At 36.0% G+C, this 27,634-nt stretch overlaps 1 protein-coding gene across 11 annotated transcripts in view; it reads right to left on the reverse strand.

Annotated features, from left to right (window-relative positions):
• TCF12 (transcription factor 12) overlaps positions 1 to 27,634 on the reverse strand; it is a 375,082-nt gene that overhangs the window by 3,041 nt on the left and 344,407 nt on the right. For 6 of the 11 annotated variants that reach the window (XM_055319706.1, XM_055319707.1, XM_055319711.1 and 3 more), the window contains 6 exons: positions 25,511 to 25,584; positions 23,495 to 23,701; positions 14,323 to 14,437; positions 12,889 to 13,069; positions 7,740 to 7,972; positions 2,248 to 2,401 (listed from right to left, as the gene is read on the reverse strand). In XM_055319706.1, the coding sequence (XP_055175681.1) occupies positions 2,259 to 2,401; positions 7,740 to 7,972; positions 12,889 to 13,069; positions 14,323 to 14,437; positions 23,495 to 23,701; positions 25,511 to 25,584 (953 nt within the window). In that variant the 3' untranslated portion in view covers positions 2,248 to 2,258. Of the gene's footprint in view, positions 1 to 2,247; positions 2,402 to 7,739; positions 7,973 to 12,888; positions 13,070 to 14,322; positions 14,438 to 23,494; positions 23,702 to 24,451; positions 24,524 to 25,510; positions 25,585 to 27,634 lie in introns of all 11 variants that reach the window. The other 5 variants (XM_055319710.1, XM_055319717.1, XM_055319709.1 and 2 more) reach the window with 3 other exon arrangements.

Raw genomic sequence — 27,634 nt, forward strand, 5'->3', positions numbered from 1 at the left:
CTAGCAGTCATTTTTCTGCTGCCCAGTCTTTTGCTGGTTCTATAAAGAACTGAAGTTTATAAGGTGAAACCAGACAACTAGTTTTATAAAATTAGCAACTTTTAAAACATATGTTAAGATAATAAACACTAACCTATAAAATCTTTTTTTTAAGGATTTTAATTTATTTATTCATGAGAAAGAGAGAGAGAGAGAGAGAGAGAGAGAGAGAGAGAGAGACAGAGACAGAAGAAGCCTTCAAGGAGCCTGATGTGAGACTTGACCCAGGGACCAGGCCTTGAGCTGAAGGCAGATGCTCAACCACTGAGACACCTAGGTGTTCCTAACCTATAAAATCTTATGGAACAGAGTACATTTGCTACGTTTCTTATAACCCTGAAACTTTTTTTTTTTTTAAGAATTCTTCATCTCTTTTTGATAGGTGAGAATGTGGAGATTTAATTTTAACCAAAGTGGAGGAATTTCCTCATTCTAGACATAAGGGTATAGACATGAAAGGAGTTATGATATACAAGCAGTAAAAGAACAGGAAGTAAAGAGGGAAAGGAGAGAGATGTGAGTAGGGAGAGAGACTAGGGAGAGAGTAAGAGAAAATGGGACAATATAGAGACACAGGCTCTGTGATAAATGTGACAACTCAATGTCAAATACTTTTTTTTTTTTTAAATACTCTTTTCCTAGCCTGGTGTCTACCTGGGACCTGAGCATAACAAGTCCTTTAAAATGAGTTGCCAGTTTAGAAAGTCACATTTTCATTGAAAAACAATGGCATGTTTTTATTTTAAAACTTGAAAGTCTAGTTTTGAATAAAAATATCTACCTTTCCATGACATTCTATATTTTCCACAAAATATGAAATGATAACTTGAGCTTTAGAGGATCTGTAAATTAACTGGCTCTTGTCTGAAGTCTCTTTGACATGCATAATCTGTAGGTTGCTGGATTTTTTTTTGTGGGGGAGGTGGGTTAGTTTTCTCTACTGTGCTAGTGTTTTAAGTATAACTGACACTTAAATAATCAGATTAACTCTTCCTTTTGTCCCCAAGTAAACTCTTCAGTTTTGGTCTAGTTTGATCTTTGATCTTAAGAAGACTATATAGAGGTGGTAGGAACCAAATTCTTCAGGAAAAGGGAAGTTCTGTTTATGGTTTACAAAATATTCTATAAAATTCCAGACTTTCAGCTCAAAATGAGATAGCTACAGGGGATCCCTGGGTGGCTCAGCGGTTTAGCACCTTGCCTTTGGCCCAGGGCATGATCCTGGAGTCCTGGGATCGAATCCCACATCGGGCTCCCTGCATGGAGTCTACTTCTCTCTCTCTCTCTCTCTCTGCGTCTCAATGAATAAATAAATACCATCTTAAAAAAAAAAGAGAGATAGTTACAAAGTTGACCAAATGAAATTGCACTTGGTATTTTTTTGTGCTCCATATCTCCCATCCATTCACCTGTACTTACTGCTTTTAATGTGCTGATGAAATTGGGAAAAGAACTATACATTGCTGCAGGCAGATTATAAAAATGAAGTTCCCAGATGTATTCCTAATCCATGCTGCTAATTAAAATATTTAATTACATTTTATATTAACTTCTGCCACCTAAATAATAACTACAACTTAGATTGTTATAGATCTTGTAAATGTATGTATTTAAGAAAAAAGATAATTCACATTAACTACTTGGGCAACAACCTCATATTACTTTTGTACCATTAACCAAAAATTCATAAGTGAACGGTGTTTAATCCACGAAGGGAAAGATAAAAAGAAGCTTTTCAACAAGTAAAGTTCCAGAGAGAGGGGCACTGTGGTTCTATCAGATGTAATACCTTTACATTCATTAGTACATTCCAGAAGGTATAACTGATATGCTTACATGCTTACGAGGGAAGACGCATATTACAAACTTGTATTGTTGATCCAAATGGAAGCAAGCAGTAATTCTTTTGTGTATAAATATTTCAAGACAAGAATAGGTAAATGGTTAAGAGAAAATTGGTTGATGATGTAGGAGAACCCAAAATTCCTTGTGAATTACAGGATACGATCACACCCTGAATAGTAATTTAATATTAAAGGACACTGACTCTCTAAGTATGGTTATACAATAGAAAGGTAAATTGTTGGGATTTCAAATTACATCTGACCTTTATCATGACCAGTGCCACCACAGAATTTTGATCAAAGGTTCTTGGTTTAAGAGGAATCAGGTAACTTCGTTGCATTTCGTTTTCATACCCATACTTACCTGGCTGATGTTTACATATGACCCATAGGGTTGGTAGTTTCACTAAGCCCAGGATGGGTTCCTGGCAGTGTGGTTGGCGGCTCTGCCGATACGGCAGAAACTTTTTCTTCTTCCCTTCTCTTAAGGCAGGCTGCTTTGGGGTTAAGGTTCCTCTCTGAAACGGGAAAACGATTTTTATCATTACAGTCATAAATTATGAATTAGGCACTCTTTGGCCTTAATCTGAACAAATTGCTCTTATCTTTCTATGGGGATTACCGCTCTCTTTGCAATTTCATTCCCACACTGAATAATGTCACACAGAGGCAAAAATGATGTGCTCACATGAATGTTCAGATTAAATGAGCCTGTAGGCTTATGTTTTTTAGTGAGAATTTGTGGTGTTTTTTCTTTTAATTCTGCTCATGATTTAGTCTTCTAGGGTCTGATTTGATCTATATCAACATCTAAAAGGCAGTTCTTTTACTGCTTCACTCAAACATTTTTGCAAGTGCTGTTGTTAGCCTACCACAAATCTCCTCAGTGTCTTGCTAAGAAATGGGACAGTGGATTGATATGAATGCTGACATTCTCTTATGTACCTGGAGAGAGACATCTGTGCTTTATCTAGAATTTTATAAGTTCAGGAAATAATAAAATAGATACTCTCAGCCATTCTTCTAGAAAAGATGTGCCAACTCAAGGGAGAGAGGTAGCTGGTACATTATCTTGCTTTTCTACTTTTATATGTAGAACAAGATGATTGAATGGTTCTTTTTATTGCTAGAGGTATTAAAAGGGTGATAAAAACTTCTCTACTGCTTTATATATAAGGTAACAGAGACAACTAGATGGAACTTTTGAAGTGGGCATTTTCAAGAGTAGGGTATCTTACTATGTGAAAGAAAGTGAAAGAAAATCCTTTGGATTGGAGACATTGGATCAAAATCCATTTGGGAATTACTTTTCATGTTATCTTTTCCTTCTGTGAGTTTTAGGCACAAGATACTCAACCCATGATAGCTTCTGGTTAGTTTTTTGTTTCTGATAATATAGAGTAGAAGTGAAAAGTTGTTATATATATTCTTATAAACTGATTAAAAATGTTCTAATGAATGTAATATAAAAGGATCACTTAAAATTAGTCTGTAATGAAGGGGCGTATGGCTGGCTCAGTCACTGGAGGATGTGACTCTTGATCTAGGCGTTGTGGGTTCAAGGCCCACACTGGGTGTGGAGATTGCTTAAAAATAAAATCTTGGGGCACCTGGCTGGTTCAGCTGGTGGAGCATACAACTTTTGATCTTGGGGTTGTAAGTTCAAGTCCTACCTATGTGGAGACTACTTAAAAATAAAATCTTTGAAGAGAAAAATCTTTAAAGTTTATAATAAAAACTGTATTTTGTAGAAGTTGTGAATTTTGTTAGATTTTCTTGAAATGGCCAACTGAACGCAACATAGGACTCTTCTTTTTTTGTGTTTTCTCTAAGCCAAGAAAAACGTACCTGAACATGCACTTATAATATGCATTTATAGTTATTTTTTTAAAAAAAGACTTATTTATCCATCCATCCATCCATCCATCCATCCATCCATCCATCCATCCATGAGAGACACAGAGAGGCAGAGACACAGGCAGAGGGAGAAGCAGGCTCCATGCAGGGAGCCCGACGTGGGACTCGATCCCGGGTCTCCAGGATTATGCCCTGGGCTGCAGGCGGTGCCAAACCACTGCACCACCAGGGCTGCCCCGGCACACTGATTTTCTTTCTTTTTTTTTTTTTTTTTGGCACACTGATTTTCTAAGCCTAGGATCTTGTCATGAGATTTCTTTTTGGTGTTCTTTTGTGTTAGATTCTTTGTTTACTGGATCACGTGATTTTGTCTTTAATGATTATGTTCTTAATTGGCTAAAACATATGTTCCAGAGCTTTCTGAGAATATGAACATGGAGGTAACATTTTAAAATCTTTGTGTATCCAAAATATCTTTATTCTATTTTCACCATTTGATTAATGGTTTGGGTACATATAAAATTCTAGGTCGAAAATTATTTTTCCCTCAGAATTTTGATGGTACTGCTCTACTATCTCTTGGAATCCAGCACTATTTGTCCAGAAATCTGATGATATTTTGACTCTGAGGGATCCAACCTTTTCACAGCAGACGTTTAGTTAATCTTCTTGTTTTCAAGTAATGCCTGATTTCTGCCTTCTCCAATATTAGCACCTCCAACAAATAGGGCCTTTCAGGGACTAGGAGTTTTGTGGGACAAAATGATCTGCTTCTTGTTGGTATTCCTCCCTGCTCCACTTAATTTCTTTTGTTTAAATAAGTCAATTACCACTACTCTACTTCCTATCTTGCATACATATTTTGCTCTCTCATTTGCTATGCTACGATCTTTTCTCCCATCTGTCCTTGTGGATTAATACTATTTTTATTCCTTTCAGTGAGGATTTAGTAAGGAGTATTACCAATGAATATGCTAAGACTATCATATATTACCATATCATTGCAACTAAATTAAAATCTCCTGAGGGTATGGTCTGGAAATTTGAGAAAAGGAAAAGCCTTTGGTGATTCTGGGACCAGCCAGATTTGGGAACCACTGTCCTAGCTCATTTATCTTCAAACTTACTAAGAGGCCAGTAAACTAGAATCCTAGAAGTTCTACTGTCCCTAAATTATTTTTGAAAGGGAAATAAGCTGATTGAGTGAACCTTTGAAAGTTTGAGGAGGAAATGTCTGACCACTAATCTAATTGTTAGTAAGGGTGAAAGTACAAATTTGAAAGTAATATGTAAAGTGTACTGAGAATTAGTAAAACTGTAATGTTAATATTATTAATCATAATGGAAAGACTTAAATTGGCAATGGCAGGGATCAGATGGAACTTGGTATGTGAAGCACCAATGCATAAAAAGTGCTCTGGCAAAACTTGAGGCTTGGAAGGGAAGTCCCCCTCTTCTTGCTCTTCTCCAGAATATACTGTTGGTTGCCCTCCTGATATAGCCACTTGTCCAAAGATGACAGGTTGTGGATAACCAGATACAATCTTGAAGCACTATGCCAAACCAGAAGGTGAGTAAAAAGAGTGCAGAGAATGCCCAAAGTAATGATGTAAACAAAATGTACCTCTTTATAGAAACTGCTGGGACCAGGGACTGATGGGTAGAAATCTTGCAGAGATGTAGAGGTTCTCAGAAGTAAAGAGGTTACTTAAATAACTCAAAACTGCTGGAGATAAAGTCCAGAGAAGAGCAGTGGCCATGCTAAACTCTAAAGGTGCTGCCATAGCAAGGCAGAGGTATGTGGGCTACATGAAGGGTTCTAAATCCTCTTTGACAGATAGCCATCTGTCATCCTTTCAAGAAGGATCTTTCATGAATCCCAAGGCTTTTACATTAAAGACATAAAATAAAAGCTCTGGGCTTTGAAGTCCAGAGGATAGGAGGAAGGTAGGCTTTTATGAATAGGAAAGCTGTCCCTAATGAAGTTAGTCAGTGTATTTTAAGTTCTGTTCAAATTCTAATCAATCAATGGCTCCTTATATAAAGCTTTCCAGAACTGCACAAAAAAGTTAGTATCAATTAGCAGTGACCAGAAAGTTATCAGGCAGTTGGATGAACTTAGCTGTTACATTTCTCAGACTTCGCTTTTCTGTCCTAGCTACTTACATGGAACCACTACAAAGTCAAATCTTACACCTGAATGAATAAGCATGTGGAATTTACAACTTTTTTCAAACACAGAAGTATTTTTCATTTTGATGACTTAGATATGAGAGCAGGTACCTCTGATCTTAAACAAAATGTTTTAAAAAACAAATGATTCTGTATTCTAGCTCTAATAAACAGTAGGAAGAAAAAGGTGCTGTATGGGAATAAGTTCTGGTATCACTGCTGTCCACGCAGTCCAGATGGGGACATAGTCTTGACAACAAATGGCTGGGTAGACTCAGGGTAGAAAATACCTTGGGTCTACAGAGCAGAAGGATGAATGTACTGGGACTACTACACACAGATGTCTCAGTGCCTTCAGAGTGAGACAAAAGATGTCAGACACAATGAAAAAAACAACTTGGATAAAGTGACAGGGGATACTGAAGGCTCAAGGAACCACTGATCCTGCCACAGATGAGTGGGCAACAATCAGAATATCGATAGGCATCCCAAGGGAATCTATACATTCTTGAAAATCAGGTATCATTAACATTTACCCTTTATAGATATTTGAAGGGCCTTAATAAGAGCAAGTATCTGGTTTTAATGGTAGATTGGTTATGCATGAAGTAATCTATTCATCATTCTTATTAAATATATTGGATGGAAGTGCAGAGATCAATTATTACTACAGTTAAGTTTTTCTGTAAGTGTATTCAAATTCTTTAACCCTGGTTTCCTTAAAAAGAGTGTTCTTTCTGTGACTAATGTTGAGGGTCCATGGTTATAGTTGTCAAGTATCTGTCCCACTTGTATTCTTTTTTCTTTTCCAACTTTCTTTAAGTAAAATCCCATATAAACATCCAGTAAATAAGAAAGAGGTGCTTCTAATGAAAAGAAGCTAGAAGTAGGGTTTGGAACCCAAGAACACATCTATAATTCTTTGCAAAAAGACTTAGGATAAAACAGTCATAACTGTGGATAAGAAGACAAAGAGATATATGAAAAAAAATCAAGCTCAACGGTAAAACCTTCCAAGGGCAGAAAGCTTTTATTAATTGGTAAGCTAGGATCTACCATATAGGTGATTGAGACAAAGAAGGTGTACAATAAAGGCTTGTTCAAAAAATGAAGTTTCAAATCTTCTTCAAGATTCTATCAGTCTTCTTGAAAGATAAAACAGTTGAGGGGGGCAGTAGTCTGAGTCAGCAGTGGATGAGCCTATAATAAACCATACTTTTGCTCTTAGAAACACACAAGCTTGTAAGTGCATATTAGGCTAAGAAGTTCATGGCATTCCTGATCAGGGATCAACAAATAAGTCCTAAGACCATACTGACCTGGGTATAAAAAAAAAAATCCATATAAAGTAAAGCCAGGATCATCAGTGATGATCAGGCATCCTAGTAATCAGCAGGGCCATTTTAATAGATGGTCCAGGGTAAAGCAGGCACAAAATTCAGTACAGAGCATAGGGAAGACAGGAAAGAGCAGGGAAGGAAATAGGTCTGGGCAGGTAAATTCAACAGAGTGGGAGACCAGACTTAACAAGAACAAGAACAAAGGGGCATAAAGCACTAATGCTGAGCAGCAGGCAGAGGTTGGCTATTCTCTGCAACATTTCAAAGGACTGTGCTCCATTGGTTTGTGGGAAGCATCAAGTCTACAGATACTGACCAATACTATGAGACAGAGGTGAGAGAACTACAGAGAAAACTTGATTCAGATGATACAGTGGCAGAAGTACTAGTTGAACTTAAAAACTTTCCAAGCAGAAGAGCAAGTGGTAAAAGAAATGCCTGCCCACCTAAGGCAGAACACTTCTGGATTTCTGCTGAACCTACTTACCTCTGACTTGCTGTTCTAGACTAAGGATGACTGCCACGGCCTGATGAAGAATAAGGAGTTTTGTTTGGGGTTTTTCACTCTTTAAATGGAGCTGACACATTCGACCAAGCTCTTTGAATGCCTCGTTAATATCCCGCACACGTAAACGTTCTCTGGCATTGTTAGCCATCCGCCTTTCTTTCTCCCTTTCTATCTTCTGTTCTGGGTTCAAATCCTCATCTTCATTAGTACTGCTAGAAAACAAAGTAATGACAATGTCTATTAGATTCCCTATAAGACATGCTCATTGTATAAAATTATAAAGTACAAACATGGAGATGAAAATTACCTTCAAATTTAACCAAACGGTAATAGTTACATTAACATGATTATATATTCTTTCCAGTCTTTAATGCGCATATATACACACACATATACAGTTGAAATTATACCACATACATTTAAAAAATTTCTTTACTTACTTATCCATTTATTTATTTAGAGAGTGAGCACACATGCAAGCTGGGGAGGGGCAGAGAGAGAGGGAGATAGAGAATCCCAAGCAGACTGTGCTGAATGTGGAGCCTGATGCAGGGCTTGATTTCACAACCCTGAGATCATGACCTGAGCTGAAATCAAGATTCAGATGTTCAACCAAGTGAGCCACCCAGGCACCCCCACAAATATTTTTAAATGCTTTCTCCATTGCATATTCAGCATAAACACTTCTTCACACTACTACAACTCTTTATAAACATAATTTGAATGACTACATAATATTCTAGTGCCTTGCTACTCAGAACGTGATCATCATCAGCAGCATTACTGGGAGCTTATTAAAAATGCAGATTATCAAGTTCTACTGTAAGCCTACTGAATTGGAAACTACATTTTAACAAGATCCCTGGCTGGCTCAAATGTACATTAAGGTTTGCGAGGTACTGTCCTCGTATACTAAGGCATTATAATTTGCCTAACCTATGCTTTTAAATATATTCTGGCAGTCACCTGGTGAGAAGGAAGAAGATACAGAATAAGAGAAGTATCTCAGAAAATGACTACTTTTTGTTTCCCGAGAGAAGTATCAAGTGGTGATGATTTTAAAACATGAGCCAACTGGAACATTTTTTTTGAAGGATAAACTGGCAAAATGAACACATGTTCATGTTAAAATGGTCATTACATCTTGATCAGCAAATCCAACTTTAGGAATTCATTCTATGGATATAATTAGAGATGTACATAGGAATTTACAAAAAAAGGTGATCACAGAATTATTTACTGTAACAACTAATTGGGAGTCCAATAATAGGACACAGGTTAAATGAATTATAATACATCCAGACAAATGTCTACTAAGTAGTCTCTAAAAATTAAGTTGTAGATTGTGCTAATAAGTAAAAGAGGCCAGACACAAGGCTATATGCTGTATGATTTACACAAACTTCTAGAAAAGACAAAGCTGTAATAATAGAAAGCAGATCACTGGCTGCCAGGGGATGAAAGAAGGGTAGTGATTACCAAGAGCATAAGGAAACTCTTTGGGGTGGTAGAAATATTTTGTATTAATGCTGTGGTGGCTATACAACTACATACATTTGTCAAAGGACAAAAACTGTATACTTTATTTTATTTTATTTAAAGATTTATTTATTTATTCATTCAGAGAGAGCGAGAGAGAGGCAGAGACACAGGCAGAGGGAGAAGCAGACTCCATGCAGGAAGCCCGATGTGGGACTCGATCCTGGGTCTCCAGGATCACACCCCGGGCTGCAGGCGGCGCTAAACCGCTGCGCCACCAGGGCTGCCCAAACTGTATACTTTAAATTGGTGTATTTTATTGTATGTGAATTAAACCTCAGTAAAGCTGGCTAAAAACAAAAAGGAAAAAAACATGTCTGAGAAAACTGAGGGATAGAGGAAAATATTAAAAATACCCTATTCAATGAAAAAAGTTGATACTGTAAAACTTATATTCAGCTTAATTCCAATTTAAACTATATTTATGGAATATTTATTTCTTAAACAGTAAACAGTAATTAATTTTTGGTAGTAAAGTTTTTTGTGATTTTTATTTTCTGTATTTTCCAAATTTCTATTATCAAAATGGATTAAATAATCAGAAAAAAACCCCAACATTTGAGGGAGATGATTTGGAGTAATTTTTAGAAAATTCTATCTTATTTATAGGAGCACCTGGGTGGCTCAGTTGGTTAAGAATCTGCCTTTGGCTCAGGGCATGATCCCGGAGTCCCAGGATCAAGTCCCACATGCAGCTCCCCATAGGGAGCTGCTTCTCCCTCTGCCTGTGTCTCTCAGCCAGAGACACAGCCATGTCTCAGCCATTTTTATTTATAAATAAATAAAATCTTTAAAAAAAACCCAGAAAATTGTATTTGTATTTCAGAAATAAATGACTGAGCAGAGTCTCTCAGAACTCTGAAATAATATGTACAAAGATGTTTTTTTCTCCGGTAACCTTGAGTACTATAAAATAAAGAATAAGTACACAATATTTTTACTAGCTAATTGTCAAAAATTATATAAAAATATTCTTTTATAATAGAATCACTAACTCTTTTACTTCAAAGGAACCTTTACAGATCATCTAGCCCAAAGGTTTCAAATATGGCCACCTATCAGAATTTTCAGGGGCACGTGAAAAATACAGGGTTCAAATTTCCCACTGACAGAGATGCTGATTTATTGGGCTTGGGCTGGGACTAAGGCAACCAATACAGAAATACATTTAAAATATTTCAGGATTCTGTGCATTAGGGCTGAGTACTGCCAGATTCAGAGAAATCAGTGACCTCCCTAGAATCATACAGTTAATTAGTGGCAGTGTAATGACAAGGACCTAGGTAAGTGTTCATGGAAGCAGGCCTATACCACAAACCTAAAATTATCATCATAACAGTATCTATAGTAACTTACTGGGTATTTACTGCATACAAAAGTGTGCAAATGCATCATTTTCAGTTTATTTCCATAAGAATCCTGTAATAGGAAGTCTCTAGAGAAAAGGAACTAAAGTTCAGAGAGCTTTAATAACTTGTCCAGGGTCACTTGGCAAGTATATGATAGAGCCGTAATTCAATCCAGGTTAACTTTATTTATCCAGAGACCATGTTATTAACCTATTAACTTATTAATTACTGAGCACTGCTGTTATTAGTAACCTGTTATTATTGTCTTCTCAATTTCTGATGATCTGTAACAGGGCTCAATAAACTATGACCCATAAGCTGACTCCCTGTTATCTTACATAAGATTTTATTGAAAGAGCCATGCTCACTTGTTTATGTACTGCCTTTGGCTGCTTTTATTATAATGACAGAGCTGAGTAGTTGCAATACAGACCCAATGGCCTACAAAACCTAAAATAGCTACTGTCTGCCCTTTACATGGAAAGTTTGCTAAACTCTGACCTTTATGATGAAAAGATGAATAAGAAGGAAAGATGCAAATTATTTCTCTTAAAATTCTATTTGAATAGTAAAACTATTAAAGAATTAAGATGCCTCAAAGGAGGGGTCTCTGGATTCTCTAACCCAATTTTTACTTATTCATGTCTCTATACAAGAGAGTACAATGCATATTAAAATGACAGTATTAAGGGGTGCCTGGGTGGCTCAGTTGGTTAATCATCTGCCTTCAGCTCAGGGCATGATCCCAGGGTCCTGGGCTTCCTACTCAGCGGGGAGCCTGCTTCTTTCCCTCTACCCCTCCCCCTAGCTCATGCTCGCTCTCTCACTCTCAGATAAATAAAATCTTTTAAAAAAAGAGACAGTATAGGAACCTTAAGATTTAACTTTTAAATTAATTTTCTTTTTTAAAAAATTAATTTTCAATTTAATTTTTTTAAAAAGATTTTTTCTTTTTTTTTAACATTTTATTTATTTATTCATGAAAGACATATACACACACACACAGAGGCACAGACATAGGCAAAGAGAGAAGCAGGCTCCATGCAGGGAGCCTGACGGGGGATTTGATCCTAAGTCTCCAGGATCATGTCCTGGGCTGAAGGTGGCGCTAAACCGCTGAGCCACCAGGGTTGCCCAAGATTTTATTTATTTATTCACGAGAGACACAAAGGCAGAGACACAGGCAGAGAGAGAAGCAGGCTCCACACAGCGAGCCCAATGTGGGACTCGATCCGGGGTCTCCAGGATCACACCGCAGGCTGAAGGCAGACACTAAATCGTTGAGCCATCCAGGCATCCCTTCGATTTAATTTTTAAGTTATATCTACCACACTCATTGCAGTCTCCTTTGTACCCTAACTTAATACAAAGAATAATGTTTTAAATATCTATATGTGACATATATATATTATTGATGTCAAAAAACAGGATATGCCAAAAATATACAAAATCATCTAAATTTAACGCAGAACTAGAAAAATCTGAGGGAAGAACCTGGAAGTCATTTGAAACTAATGTACTATGTGTCAATATCCACACTGCTACTGCAAAGCAAGGTCAAGTCCAATTTCTAGAAAATCTTCCTCAACAACATCAGTCCACCTAGAGTACTTCCTTTTCCATGTTCTTCTCAAATTATTGTTTAAATCAGGAGTTGGCAAACTTCCTCTGTAAAGTGCCAGATAGTAAATATTTTCAGCTTTGTGGGCCATCTGGTTTCTGTTGTAACTACCCAAATCTGCCAGTGCATTGGGAAAGCAGCCATAGACCATACGCAAATGAATGGGGTATGGCAGTGTTCCAATAAAACTTTATTTATAAAAATAGGCAATGGGCCAGATTTGGCCTATAGGCTATAGCTTGCTGACCACTGGTTTAATCCTACAATAGAGTTTTACCATATTCACAGTGTTAAAATAATATATTCAAGTATTTATTGGTGGGATGTGTCTGTCTTCATATGCACAATTTAACTTGTTTTAATTATTTTGTCCTCTAATTGAAGGGAGAGATGTAATTCTTTTTGTTATGTAGCCCCTAAAATATTGTGGTATTATGGAATACACAATTTTGGAGTCAGCATCATATGACTCCCTTTCTAGGGATGCCGTGAGCACTAAATGAAGTAACATATGAAGTTCCAACATAGTATCTAGAACATAGCTCACACTTAATAAATGCATGATACCCTTCAACTTTCCAAGTATTTTCACCCATGGCAACTGAGTGAAATGTAATACCTGGATGCTAACAGATACCTTGTTCTGCCTCTAGATGAAACCTTGATATCTTTTTGGGAGGATTCATCATCTGATTTCATGTCATCTGATGAAGGAGGTTCATGAAGGTTTTCATCTTTTTCTTTGTTTTCAGTCTTGATTTCTGCTGGAACAACGGTTCCAGACTGATTTTGTAAGCCACCTAACAAAGAGGCAAAGAAACAAAATAAATGTCCAGAATTAGAATTAAGACAGCAGGAAGACTTGTAGATGGTGAATGTTCTTACTCGTTATAGGACTATGATGGAAATCTGAAGATGTAGGATAATATACTACTTAAAGCTGGGAAGAACTGATCCAAAAACTTTGAAGAAAATGATTTTTAAAGCATCTGTTTTTTAAAGAAGTCTGGGGCACCTGAGTGGCTCAGTGGGTTAAACGTCTGATTTCATGCCTCAGTGGGGAGTCTGCTTGAGATCCCCTGTTCTCCTCCTCTTCCCTCGCCCCCCATCAAATAAATAAATCAATCTTAAAAAAAATAAAAAGTCTGACCTTGAAGGTCACTTTAACGATTACTTCTAGGCACTATTTAACAAGTGAACAAATATGAGAAACTTCATGCAGTTTAGAAATTGACTTCTAAATGCTAAGGTAAAGGAGATAAGCTTTAACACTTTTCCAGATAAGCACAATAAAATGGGTCCTATGATTAAATATAACTGGGAACACTTTACTTTGGTGCTCTTAACATAGTTACATATTTGTACTTACTTACAAGCTCTGTTATAAATATTTAACATAGTTTGTTTTTATCAGAATTGTCTCTCTCTCCAAGTAAATTATGATCTTCTAAGTAACAGATACTATCATCTGGACCTCTCAACATACTCAGAAAAATCTCTCACTGCCTCTAGGGACCATGAGGACTCAGTTATGACAGGAAGTGATTAAGGAAGGGAGACATGAAAGAAACAGGAGGAGGTAAGATGACCAGTAAATACTGAAAAGTTTGCATGTGGTTCTATCCATCAATAAGTATCTACATTTGGCCTAGCCGAATGAAGCAAATGGGACCCTAAATATCTACCCTCTATATTCAATAGCCCTACTGTTTGGAATTGTCCCACCTAAGATGGCTTTTTTTTTTTTAAAGACTTTATTTATTTATTCATGAGAGACACACACACACACACACACACACACAGAGAGAGAGAGAGAGAGGCAGAGACACAGGCAGAGGGAGAAGCAGGCTCCATGCAGGGAGCCCGACGTGGGACTCAATCTGGGGTCTCCAGGATCACACCCTGGGCCAAAGGCGGTGCTAAACTGCTGAGCAACCTGGGCTGCCCCCTAAGATGGCTTTCGATTCACAGATGTCAATCTGCTTGTAAGAAAGATGACAGTGTTCCAAATGGTATCTTTGAATGCATTACTGCTGAAAAACAATACAGTTACCTCTATAATTTTCTTGTGTTTTGTGGTTCAAGTCTGTGCTTGAAGCAGTGACTGTACTAGACAGGACTGAATGATTGCCATTGAGACTGACAGAGTCTTCTCGATGAGTTCCAACCTAAGGTAAAAAAAAAAAAAAAGAAAAAAGAAAAAAGTCAAAACAATTCAGGGGCAATAATTGTATAAATTGTTTTAATGGTTTTAATAAAGAAAACAATATCTATCACTCATCTAAATTTAGCAACTTTTGGGGGATGCTACTTTTCTGATTTTTGGATTTCAAAAGATTTAATGGTAGTATTGCTTTTAAATCAAAATATAAAAAAAATAAAATTCCAACTTCCAAAGTTTATATCTCACAGAAGGTTGTGTGAAGCAAATGAGATACCAGAGAAAGCACTTTATACGCTATAAAACACTACACATTATAGCATCTGTTAATAATCCTACATCAATCTGAAAATCTATATGCTGCCTAAATAAATCAAAGTATATATAAATTTGCATTTAACAAAATACTGCTACACTTCAAGTAATAATAGTATTTATCTGTACTTTGGTATACCCTTTCCTCACACACACATATATAGTGTCTTGTTTTTTCTTTTTCCTATGTCTCCCTCAAAAATTTTAAAAGAGCAGCAAAAGCAATACAAAATGAAATTGACTTAAAAGTTCTGCACTGCCAGGCAACAAAAATGACATATATTTTTATTGTTTTAATCAAACTTACATAAATCACAATTAGCTTATTAGAAGGTAGACAAATACTACCAATTATTTAGATAGAGTAGTATTTTTAGAAAAACTAGTTATAAATGAAGCTTTTTACTAGAACAGTAGCGCATGTGTCTACTACAAGATTAAGTCTTTAACTAAAGAGGGTTATTGCTTGGAATTATACATAAGAATCACTGTTTTTCAATAAATCCATCAATCCCAGCAAACTCTTTTGGTTTGAATTTCTCTTGAGTAATTAATATAGTTTTTATCTTTCATGACTTTGTGTGAATTTTACCCTAAGAAGTGTAAATACCTCTATACAAATTTATCCTTCGGTTTCCTGTAAGCTAAACAAAAGGCACCAGAGCAAAGTTTCAGGCAACAGGCCATTTGGTACTTGTCCTGTTTGGAACACATCAGGTCTTTCACCACACTTTTTAAGAAATATATGTTCTCCGCCCTTATTATCTTTAATGCAGCTTTCACTTTTTAAATTTTTCTGAGAAGGGGGAGCAGGAGGGAAGAGCAGAGGGAGGGGGAGAGAAAGAATCTTAAGCAGGCTCCACACCTAGTGCTGAGCCCAAGACGGGGCTCCATCTGTCACAACCTTGAGATCGTAACCTGAGCCAAAATCAAGAGTCAGACACTTAACTGACAAGCCACCCAGGTGCCCCTTTAATGTAGTTTTAAAAAACCCACTTAAAATATTCCCTATCTACTTTTAAATTTATTTGAGGATTAGTCATTGCTGATGATTAGTTGCTTTTTTTGCTTATTATGAACTACTTAATCATCTAAGCAGAGGGCCACTTCAAAACTCCAACTGATAAAAACAAATATAGTATAAATACAATATATAGCTACAAAATTTTTGGGACTTTAGGAGTCTAAGCCTATTCTGAAGATAAATACCACCAGAATAATTTTGACTGGCTGAAGAAACCACTGCAGGACAAAGTAAAAACTAAGATTTCTGTGTTTGTGTTTATACCGTAAACTTTAAAAGTTCTGTGATCTTTGGTAATATGTGCTAAATTTTGTTCTTACCTAGTAGTTTGAGCTATAATACCAGGTAACTTAAAAGAGAATAGCTTTTTAAAGCTTAAACTTTTAAAGATATGTATATTTACTCTATACTACATGTGTACAACTCATTTAATAGCTCTGTAAGACAATATCATCGAATAGCCTGACTGAATTTTCATCCAAGTGATAACACATCTTCTGAATTCTTACTTCTTTTTTTTTTTGAATTCTTACTTCTTATTAGTAGAAACAATTCTTTGATTATCTGAATCTCAACTAATAAAAATGTCCTATCATTTCCTTTCTGATGAAAGGCCTGGCAAACTAAAGATTATCTATATAAATCTTAGGGCTTTTGCCTTTACCTGAAGGAAAATCATATGGCTGATCAATTTGTTTTGGGATACAAATGCCAGTAAATATTTTCATCTCTATGGAATACTATGAACTAAGTATATTTTTGGCTTCCAGAAAGAAGAAAAAAATTAAACCTTTGAAAAATGGTCTCAGACTAGCAAAAAGCTGCAAGTCTGGAGTTTTTCATGTTAATGAAGTTAGCAGGAATTTTTTTTTTTTTTTGTAACTTGATTCCTCTCGCAAATGGCCCTAATATATTTTCTGGAGAATTTGACTTTCACAGTTCTTAAGTTCTATTTAACCCTTGCTCACACTGGCTTCCATGTCCTCCTTTTAATCTGCAGCTACCCATTCAAATGGCTCTGTCCACAGACACAACAGGTGTATAAACAGTTCTTTGTCTGAGCTCAGAGACTGGGCCAGCCAGATAGGACCCTATGTTTAATTGTTCCTCTCGTTAGCATACAGCTGACAGGCTGCTCCTACTGGGGGGAGTAGCAGGGGAAGGCAAACCCCTAGGCCTGCTATGCTCTAAACTTCAATTATTATGAAGAGCTCTATTTCAGAATAAAAGACCCATCTCATTAAATGACATCATCTTGCATTCTGAATCTTCACAATCTGTGTATGGCCTTACTTTTGTGGGAGCACCCAACAAGGGACCTGTTTTCATTTAATTTGGCCAATAGCTTTAGCACCCACAATAGAAAAATGCTAAATCTAATTAGTTGATGAATAAGAGGTCTTGTGAATTAAGGAGCAGATTGAAAAGTACTCAGTATGAATTCCTCTCTGATTCTGAATTCTATTCTAATAATTTGTTCCATTTGTACTATTCACTGAATACTAATGATTTATATTAATCAGTATTAACCTACAGACTGATTAAAGGATCTTTATGTTCTGTATGTATTTTGTTTTATCTAAGTTTTAAGCTAGAAACTTGGTAGAATTCATTATGGTTCCTTTTTAATGATATTGCCATAGATGTATAACCTGTATGGTTTTCAAACTTAAAAGTTGCCATTTGGAACAACTTTGAATTTAAAAAATGGTAGCAAATCTCTTAAAAACCACTGTCATGTAGTTTGAATGAGAAAAAAATTAAATTGCCCATTCAGGAAAAAATTGGTTAAAAAAAGTAAAATACAGTTAAAAATAAACTCCAATTCATTTGAACCTAGGCACATAATTTCTATAGCATATATACACCTATACTAATAAAATTAAAAACTGTCTAAATCTAAGATTAAAAGAATTCCAAATTTGGTATCGTGGCATAAGTGTTAATTTTGAATAAATATTACTTTGCTTTTTAGTCTTTAATGAGTTAATCCTATTCTCTAACTGCTTTGGGATTTAGAAAAGAAACTTAATTTTTATTTTTAAATTATTACATAAGAAACCTTACATCCTACAATTTAAGATTATTTATTCTGTTGTCATACAAGAACACCACACATCTCCAACCACAGTTTAAATAACAAAAACCCCAAGCAATTAAAAAAAATTAATAAATGGTTGGATTAAATTTCCTCAGTACTTATAACAAAGAAATCAAGAGACCTCATGGATACAATTTTATAACATAAATAAAAAACTTATTAAGATTTGCATCAAGCTTCCATTAATACAAAAAGCTTTCTTTTAAGATTTTAAAAATTTCACGAGAGACACACACACACAGAGAAAGAGAGAGAGAGAGAGAGAGAGGCAGAGACAGAGGCAGAGGGAGAAGGAGCCTGCTTCTGTGTGGAGCCTGATACAGGACTCGATTCCAGGACCCTGGGATCATGACCTGAGCCAAAGGCAGAACACTCCACAATTGAGCCACCTAGGTGTCCTAATGCAAAAAGCTTCTAATATAACTTAGCATGAAGTTAAAATCACTGTTGCAGGAATAACTGAGTACTTTCTGTTAAAGACAAAAGTGGTATCATGGAGCTATCTCATTGGGCCTCAGTATTCTAGATATTACAGCCATAAACAGATGTGACATACAATAACTTGGTACTGTTGAGACCTCTTCATAATGCCCAAATGAAATCAACAATTCCTTTTTGATTTTCCACTTAATATCAGTATTTTTTCCTGTCAGCAGTTTACTTCAAGAGTTTATTCTTAGGGGATCCCTGGGTGGCTCAGCGGTTTAGCGCCTGCCTTTGGCCCAGGGCGCGATCCTGGAGTCCAGGGATCGAGTCCCGCGTTGGGCTCCCTGTGTGGAGCCTGCTTCTCCCTCTGCCTGTGTCTCTGCCTCTCTCTCTCTATGTCTATCATGAATAAATAAATAAAATCTTAAAAAAAGAGTTTATTCTTATACTAAATAAACAGGAGCAAAACTAAAGTCCAATGTTGACATTTAAAAGACTCTAAAAATCCAGATTTTGTGCTTTAACATTTAAACAGTGTCTCAATCATAACCTAGTAAGAGTATCTGACAAAAAGTCATAAGTTTTATATTTTCTTTCAGCAAATATGGAGAAATTGTCAAAAATACTGAAAGGGAGTATGAAATTAAATAGATAAAAATGTTAACTCTATTCAAAAATAAGAGCAAATATTAAAACTATGCTAAGCTGGCTATGCTAATTATATTTTAAAAAGTAAAATTACCCATTTTTTAAATAAAGATTTTATTTATTTATTTGAAATAGTGAGAGTGAGAGAGCAGGGTAGGGAGGGAGAGGGAAAGGGAGAAGCAGATTTCCCACTGAGCAGAGAGTCGGATGCAGGGCTCGATCTCAGGACCCTGGGATCATGACCTGAGTCAAAGGCAGATGCTCCACCAGTAAGCCACCCAAGTGCCCCAAGAATTTTTTTTTTTTTTAAGATTTTATTTATCTGACACAGAGAGAGAAAGCACAAGCAGGGGGAACAGCAGGCAGAGAGAGAGGGATAAGCAGATTCCACGCTGAGCAGAGAGCCTGATGCAGGGCCTGATCTCAAGACCTTGAGATCATGACCAGAGCTGAAGGTACATGCTTAACCAACTGACCCATTTAAGCACCCCAGAATTATCCATTTCTTAGTTACTCTTGTGACATAGTAATCTTTCAAAATATTTAATTTTTGTGTGTATGAGCTAAACTAATGTTCAAAGCTTTCTGTGGTTGAAACCCATTTAATTCTAAACTTTGAGGCTGGTCAAGTTCAGTTAAAAGTAACAATGGTCAAAATTAAATCTTGATATTGGCTCCAATTAACATATGTTTTTGGCAGTTGGTAGTCTTATCTCCTTGGTGTGAAACATAAAAATCTTTTTCTGGAATAATAAAAAAATACCAGACAATTATTTCATCTACAAGAAGATAAAAAAAAAAAAAAGACAAGAAGATGGATCTCCCACAAATCAACACTATTAGCTACGGATGACTTTTATTGACATAATCTTCCCATGACTGAAAAAAATGTAAAGAAAGTTTAACAGCAACAAAGTTAATTCCCTGACCAAGGGACACTATTTTGATTAACCTATCTATGTAGCCTTATACTATCAGTAATCTTAACAGCATTTTAGGCTGAGAGCTGGGCCATCTGTACCACTTTTATCTTGGCATCAATTCTTATTCTTCTACTTTAAGTGTATCCTGGCTTACCTCAAATATTCCAACTACTTCAACAATACTGCCAAACTAATCACTAAAAAAAAAATAAGCAGACAGTTAAGACTCCAAGAAAAAGAAAAAAAACTTGCTAACCCTTGTTACCTGACCTGGGAAGCTAATTTATCTTGTAACTCAAAAATTGGCAAGGTCTGGCCTATTGGCCAAATCTGGTCCTGTTTTTTTTGTTTTGCTTTGTTTTTTATTTTAGATTTTATTTATTTGAGAGAGAGAGGGAAAGAGAGAGAGAGAGAGAGAGAGAGAGCACAGTGGAGGGAGAAACAGACTCCCCATTGAGCAGGGAGCCCAATGTGGGGCTCAATCCCCTGGGATCATGATCTGAGCTGAAGGCAGACACTTCACGAACTGAGACACCCAGGTGCTCCGGTCCCGGTTTTTTACAAATTAAGGAGTTCTCTTTTTGTAAATGAAGTTTTATTGTAACAGCTACCCATTGTTTTCATAATGTCTATGGCTGCTTTTATGTTACAATGTTAGAGTTAAGTAGTTGTGACAGAGACCATATAAGCCTGCAAAACTGAAAATATTTACTATCTGGCCTTTTACAGAAGTATGCTGATCCCACTTCTAAATGCTTGGAGAGAAAGCAACCATATTTAAAACCTGCAATTAGGATGGTGCCCTACAGTAATGCCCATGAGAATAAAAATTTTATTTGAATGTTCTGTGGAATTCCTGAAGTGATGTTTATTAGAATAATCCTATTCTTTGCAGAAAATAAATGGAATGATGAAAATTACATATTTTAGTGAGAAGCTGACCTTACAAATTTTACATGGTAACACAGAATTGCTGATAAACTGGTATTTATGTGGTTATTTCATAATTTTGGCCATGTAACCCCCATTTTTAGGAGCCTTTAAAACAAATACCGATGTATGTTAATGTAGAGGGAAAGTATAAAAACTACCAGAAAGTTAAACAGGACCAAAAAGGAAAAGTGATTCTAGAATGTAAACTTGTGTCATTTCTTAGTCATCATCAGTTAGAAGACAGAGAGACACGAGAGAATAATAAAAGCAGAAGATTAATTCTTGGGCAGCCCGGGTGAGTCAGCGGTTTAACGCTGCCTTCAGTCCAGGGCCTGATCCTGGAGACCGCGGATCCAGTTCCACGTTGGGCTCCCTGCATGGAGCCTGCTTCTCCCTCTGCCTGTGTCTCTGCCTCTCTCTCTCTCTGTTTCTCAAGAATAAATAAATAAAATTTATTAAAAAAATTAAAAAAAAGATTACTTCTTAAAGATGGCTGGCAACAGTTATAATATGTCCCCCAAATCACATACCTTCCAATAGTATGAAAAGAGTGGATTCCACATAGGTGGGTACTGGGCAAATTACTGATGTCCTCAGACATGGGTAAGAGCCACAAGGATAACAATTTTCCTCAATGGGAGAGTCACTGGCTGACTATGAACTTCATTTCATTCTATCCTTGGATCTTTTTGCTGAAATTGAGAACTGAGGACTCATAGCTAAACTACTCATTTCAGAAGGATGGGAAATGAACAGTGACTCACCTGACAGTTTCAGATTTTTTGGTCAGTTAATAACTTTTACATTTTGAGGGTAAACCTGTCAGAAACATCTGTAGCTCCAACTCCACTAGTGACTGTATCTGGATGGAGCAGATATAGCAGATGATGTCTGGAAGATTTTCACCAGCTTGATTGCCTCTAAGAAGGCTATGGGAACTGGAGTGAGGATTGCGGTAGACACACTGAGCAGCAGAGTGGGCTTAGCTGTTGCGGCACTCATGCTCCTGCTCAGACTAAGCCAGATGCACCTCACATTGACAAGACTTTTTTCTAGACTATTTTTTTTCCTTTTAAAAGAATATTTCTGGCAGCCTTTTTGTTGATGCTCTGAAGTAGACAGCATATTCCTAGAGGACAGAATGGTAGCTACTTTTTTAATTAAAAACTTCAGGGCAACATTTAATGAAGTAATTTTTCCCTCTGCAAATCCTTCTAAAATGCACTAGATTTCTACATGACTTTGTAGGACTAGATTTTGAAAAGTCTCTTTCCAACTCACATCCAAAGTTCATAAAAACAACCTCCCCAAGATGTTCCATTTTATACAAATGCTACATTTAATTGGGAGAAGCCAGAGATACATCAAATATTGTACAGGAGCAGTGAGCTATGAACAGGAAAGAATTAAAAGGTGATTAAGAAGTGAGAAATAACTTCAAATTTTGCAGTTCAGACAAACTTGGGATTCATATATATTGATTTTCAAGGCATTCTTCTAAATAAGGATAAGCAGTTATTTCAACAAAACAATTCATTAATTTGACATTCTACATTTATATCTGTAACAAATACTATATTATATACCACTGATATTATTTTATTATTACTAACAGTGATAATACTCCCTTATATTTCTATGACTTTCATAAATTTATTTATTTATTTTTTTATATGACTTTCATAATTTAAAATGTTTTCACATCTTATTAGCTTTCTGATAACAACACAAACTAATTTAGAAGGCGCTTGCATTTCAAGGTTTTCTGGCATTGAAAAAAAAAAAAACCCCAAACTAGTTGTTAAGATATGTAGGCTATCTAATGTCACCTATGTTGCCAAAAACATTGTACTCGGGAAACTAGGCAGTGATGTTTGATGTTTACTTCAGCTGCTACAAAATGAATATAAATTGGGACACCTAATTATTTCGATGATAGGTGAATTTTACCCTTGATCACATGACTTACAGGTAGAAATCTGTTTTGTGGGAGAATATTTCACAGCATGCAATAAATCCTAAAAACAATGCTATAAACATTCAAATACATGACATCAGTTGAATTGCAGGTTCTAAAGAGCTTCATTCCTTTAAAAAGACAATCTGGATAAAAAATGGTAAGGTAGGACATACAACAGAATTTTTTTTCTCTCTAAAGAATTATGTATTTAAAAAGATGGACTGAATTATTTTATTCTCTTCAGAAATTAATTGAACATTGTTTCCTTTCATTGTCACTTAAATTACAGCTATTCTTAAAACTACCCCATTTTTTTCTTTATTTGGTAAGAAAGCTTACATTTGGACTAGTACAAATAATTTCACATTCCTTCTGCTTTTGAAGGGTGATTCCAAATTATAATAAACAGCCGTCTAGACCAGAACCCTTGAAATTCAGTCTTTACTGTTTTTGCTCTTTAGACTTCCTACACACTATTTCAAGGCAAAAACTGTTCTGGTGACACATCTGGAGGAAAAAAACTCTAAGTTTAAGCTAAAATGGTCTTGTAGAAAGTTTTAGCTCTTTGCACATGATCATAGCAGGACTTTAAGGGCCAATGTTCAGCCAATGACTCTGCCTAATAAGTGTTTTTAAACAAGAAGGACCCTCTCTTCCAAAGATTTCATGAAAAACATTGAAGACTATACTATAGGCTTTAGTGGTTATTACAAAAAAGATGAGCACTATTTTACCATTGAAGCAGATCGACTGCTTGTAACAAGGTTTGATCCACCATAGTTTGAATTGAGGCTTCCAATTGATGCATTATGGGATGGTCCCAATAAACTGTGTATATCATTGTGACCAGCAGGCAAACTAGTAGACGGTCCCACAGCATGGTTCCGCAGCACATGGATAGCATCATCCAGTCTGTCTAAACGATCCTCCATTCGAGATTGCTGTAGGAATTGAAAAAAGACATGGGGTTACTGCTGGTATCTGTTAAATTCATTAAACTGCTATGTTTCCTACTTTGGGATATATGGATGACAGCAAGTCAAATGTACTATATCAAGTAGCTTCAAAAGCAACTACCTGCACTACTACCAAGAATCAAAGAAAAGATATTTGTCAACTAAGCAAAATTAACAAAGCTTCAGAAACAAATCACTGCTTCATATAATCTATTTACCAGCATACCATGAGGCTATTTCTTTTGGCTTCCTACAAAAGATGAAGGCTAGTCTGCTGTGTCTGATAATTACAGGTGATTAAAAAGATAACCTGGACTTTAATACTGATCTTTGAAATGAGGGCAAACTTGGGGAAGGGTCCTCAAGTCCATCAAGTTTAAGTTGTAATTTTGTTTTAAGCGAGTAAGCATACCTATCTGAAATGATGAACACATCCAAATATGTTCTTTCACAAAACTGAGGAAATGATATTGTCTGTGGATACACACATGCCCCATACACAAACATATTAGAATTTTAAAAATCGAAAGCACATGCCAGTAGAGCTCTTTTAAAAAGAATCATTCTCAATAACATAAAAGAACAAAAATCTATTCTTACATACTGTACAAAAACGAAAATGGTCACTGATTTTAAAAGACTTTGGAGTCTGTACAGACTTGAAGATTTTAAATGGATAATAGGAAGTATAAGTAATTGAAACACAAAAAAGGCACCATCTAAAAGAAATAGTACCTCACAGACATCCTTTAAGAAGGACATTGCATCTTGCAAATGCTCGTGAAGTTGCTGCTCAACTCGATTTTTCTGGCAAAGTCAAGACAGAACAGGAGGCAAAGCACAGGTTAAGATTAACTCCAAAAGAGATGAGGAAATAGCTGATGTGCATGTCAGCATAACATGTTAGTAAAGTTAACGCGGAGACCTGCAAGATCTACTTGTATTAAGGTATGAGAAGGCTGGGATTTAACAGCGAAGTTACAAGGTTAGCATCTAAATAGCACACATTGCTTATATTTGTTTGCAAAATATGAGAGAGAAGACTTTCCTTTCAACTATTCTGTTAGTCACAGAAAAAGAACTTTTCTATTTGTAACCTGGAATTACTGAATGATATATGACTTAGCATTCCATCAAGTCATCCTTATTATTTTTTTTATAATACTTTGTAATTCTGTGGTAATGAAAAGCCACAGTAGTTTACATTCTATTGCAAATTATTCGCCCTCAATACCCAGACAGGCTCTTTTATTCTGTTGCCTTATTCATTTTGTTAAATAACATTTTTGCTTATACAATTAACATGATACATTTTTTAAAAAAGAAAACATGAGAAGTAACACTTTTCATGACAAATATAATTGATGTATTTTAAACTTTTAATGAACATGTAATAAACTATATACAGAATAGACACATAAGAAAGAGTAAAATATACCATTTTCCACTGCTGGACTAATTTTCTTGCTTTTACTTGATCTCTGGGCCTTTTTGTTTGTTTCCTCTTTTATGTAAACATAACAATATAGAAGAATTAAACTCTAGATTTATCAAAGAAGCAAAAATCCCATAACTCTATTTTAACACCAGCTGTCCAGAAGCCTGATGTCCCAAAGAACAGATGGCAAAAGGCACACCCAATGTGTCTTATATTGTTAAACTAAATCAGGCCATTTGTTAGCAAAGAATTTGTGTGTAATGCTATCCTACTGTTTTTTTACTCAAGATTTACTGAAAAAATGTACTCTGCACTGTCAGATAAAAGTGACCTGTTTATTTCTAAGAGGTTCTTACCAGGGAGTGGAGTGAGTTTTCATAACTTGGGGATGAAGGAGCTTGCCCTCCAGGTCTGGGCCACTGACTGGTACCTGTTAAAACAAAACATGAAAAGCACATATACATAACCTTGGTTAAATCGATGATCTTGATAATGTTCTGAAAGAAAGGGTAAAGGTGCTCTGTAGTTGTACATAAACTTATGTAAGCATTTTTGTTCAGCCTTCAGCATAGTATTGCCTACTTATAAGCCCAACACATTAGAAAAAAATCTTTTTCATTATTCATACAACAGTATTGGGAGTTTTAAAAAAAAGACAAGACTATACTTTAAAAATAACTATTTTTTAAAAATTTGTATTAGTTGGGATGCCTGGGTGGCTCAGTGGTTGAGCCTCTGAACCTCTTCCCTCAGCTGAGGGAGTGATCCCAGTCCCAGAATTGAGTCCCACATCCAGCTCTCTGTGGGGGGCTTGCTTCTCCCTCTGCCTGTATCTCTGCCTCTCTCTGTGTATCTCTCATGAATAAATAAAATCTTAAAAAAAACCTGTATTAGTTTTATTAACTACTTCTGTTATATTTTATAACAAAAAAAAGCAGAAACAGATCCATAAATACAGAGAACAAATTGGTGGTTGGCAGAGGGGAGGGGCGCAGGAGGAAAGGAAAAGTGAGCGAAGAAGTGGGAGTTATAAACTTGCAGTTATGGAATGGATAAGTCATGGGATGAAAGGTACAGCATAGGGAATATAGTCAGTGGTACTGTAATAGTGTTATATGGTGACAGATGGTAGCCACACTTGCAGTGAGCATAGGATAACATATAGAGCTGTTAAACCAGTATGCTGTATACCTGAAATTAATGTAACACTGTCAACTATGCTTCAAAAAACCAAAACCAAAACAACAAAAACTACTTTTATGGTTTGCATATTCTTCAGACTTTGTCCAAAAGCACACATTATCTTGAGAAAATGTACTTAAAATACACATAATTTAAAATTCTGTTCCTCCCCCCATGGCTTTACATAGTCTTTATGACAATGTTAATAATGACTGTTAATATTCACCGGATTCTCTAGATCATAATTTACTTAACCATCACTATTCCTTCACTATTGGATGTTTTGGCTGCTTTCAGTAGGCTATTATGAATCGTATCTAAATATTTCCATATTGTGAGTGATAAACATTGTTATTTTCTTTTTGGGAACATGTCTTGAGGATAAACAGCATTTATTTGCATGCATGGAGCCCAACATGGGGCTTGAACTCAAGATTAAGACCTGAGTTGAAATCAAGAGTCAGATGCTTAACTGACTGAGCAACCCAGGCGCCCCAAGGATAAATAGCATTTCTGAATTAAAAGGTATAAACATATTTATGATCCTTAATTCACAAAGCCAAATTACTGTCTAAAGTGTCCTGCTACTTATGCCATTAAGTTATACACAAATGCACCAATTTCAAATGACTGCAAATGCATTTATCTATTAAACATTTTCCCAGCATAATTTATACCAACACACATTATTTAATTTGGAAAGTATCAGTATGAGAACTGTTAAAGGTTGTTTGCCCTTCAACTTGCAACATAATAATAGAAAGAAAAAAGAAGTTCAGAGTAGAAAAAATAAAAAGGAAAAAAACTAAAAAAAAAAAAAAAAAGGAAGGATTAACTCAATGATGTGTTGGGGAGAATGTAATGTAGTGTTTAAATGGTCTTGTCAAGATAGCTTTAAAAAAAAAGACAACATACTTGATCAAAAATCTTATTTCATGACTGTGCATTTAGAAATAAATTACTTACAGAAAATAATGAAAACCATCCAAATAAATACATGTTATTGCTCTTAATAAAAGCTTCAGGGACAGGCAGCCCGGGTGGCTTGTCGGTTTGGCGCCGCCTTCGGCCCAGGGTATGATCCTGGAGACCCAAGATCGAGTCCCATGTCGGGCTCCCTGCATGCAGCCTTCTTCTCCCTCTGCCTGTGTCTGTGCCCCCCCCCCCCGCCCTTCTGTGTCTCATGAATAAATGAATAAAATCTTAAAAAAAAAAAGGTTCAGGGACAACCTGAGTTTTATTAGAAATCCAAAACTGGAGAACTTGAAGGTTTATTTAATTTGTCTCATTTACTGCTA

The sequence above is a fragment of the Nyctereutes procyonoides genome, unplaced genomic scaffold (assembly GCF_905146905.1).
Source record: "Nyctereutes procyonoides isolate TBG_1078 unplaced genomic scaffold, NYPRO_anot_genome, whole genome shotgun sequence".
NCBI classification, from domain to species: domain Eukaryota; kingdom Metazoa; phylum Chordata; class Mammalia; order Carnivora; family Canidae; genus Nyctereutes; species Nyctereutes procyonoides.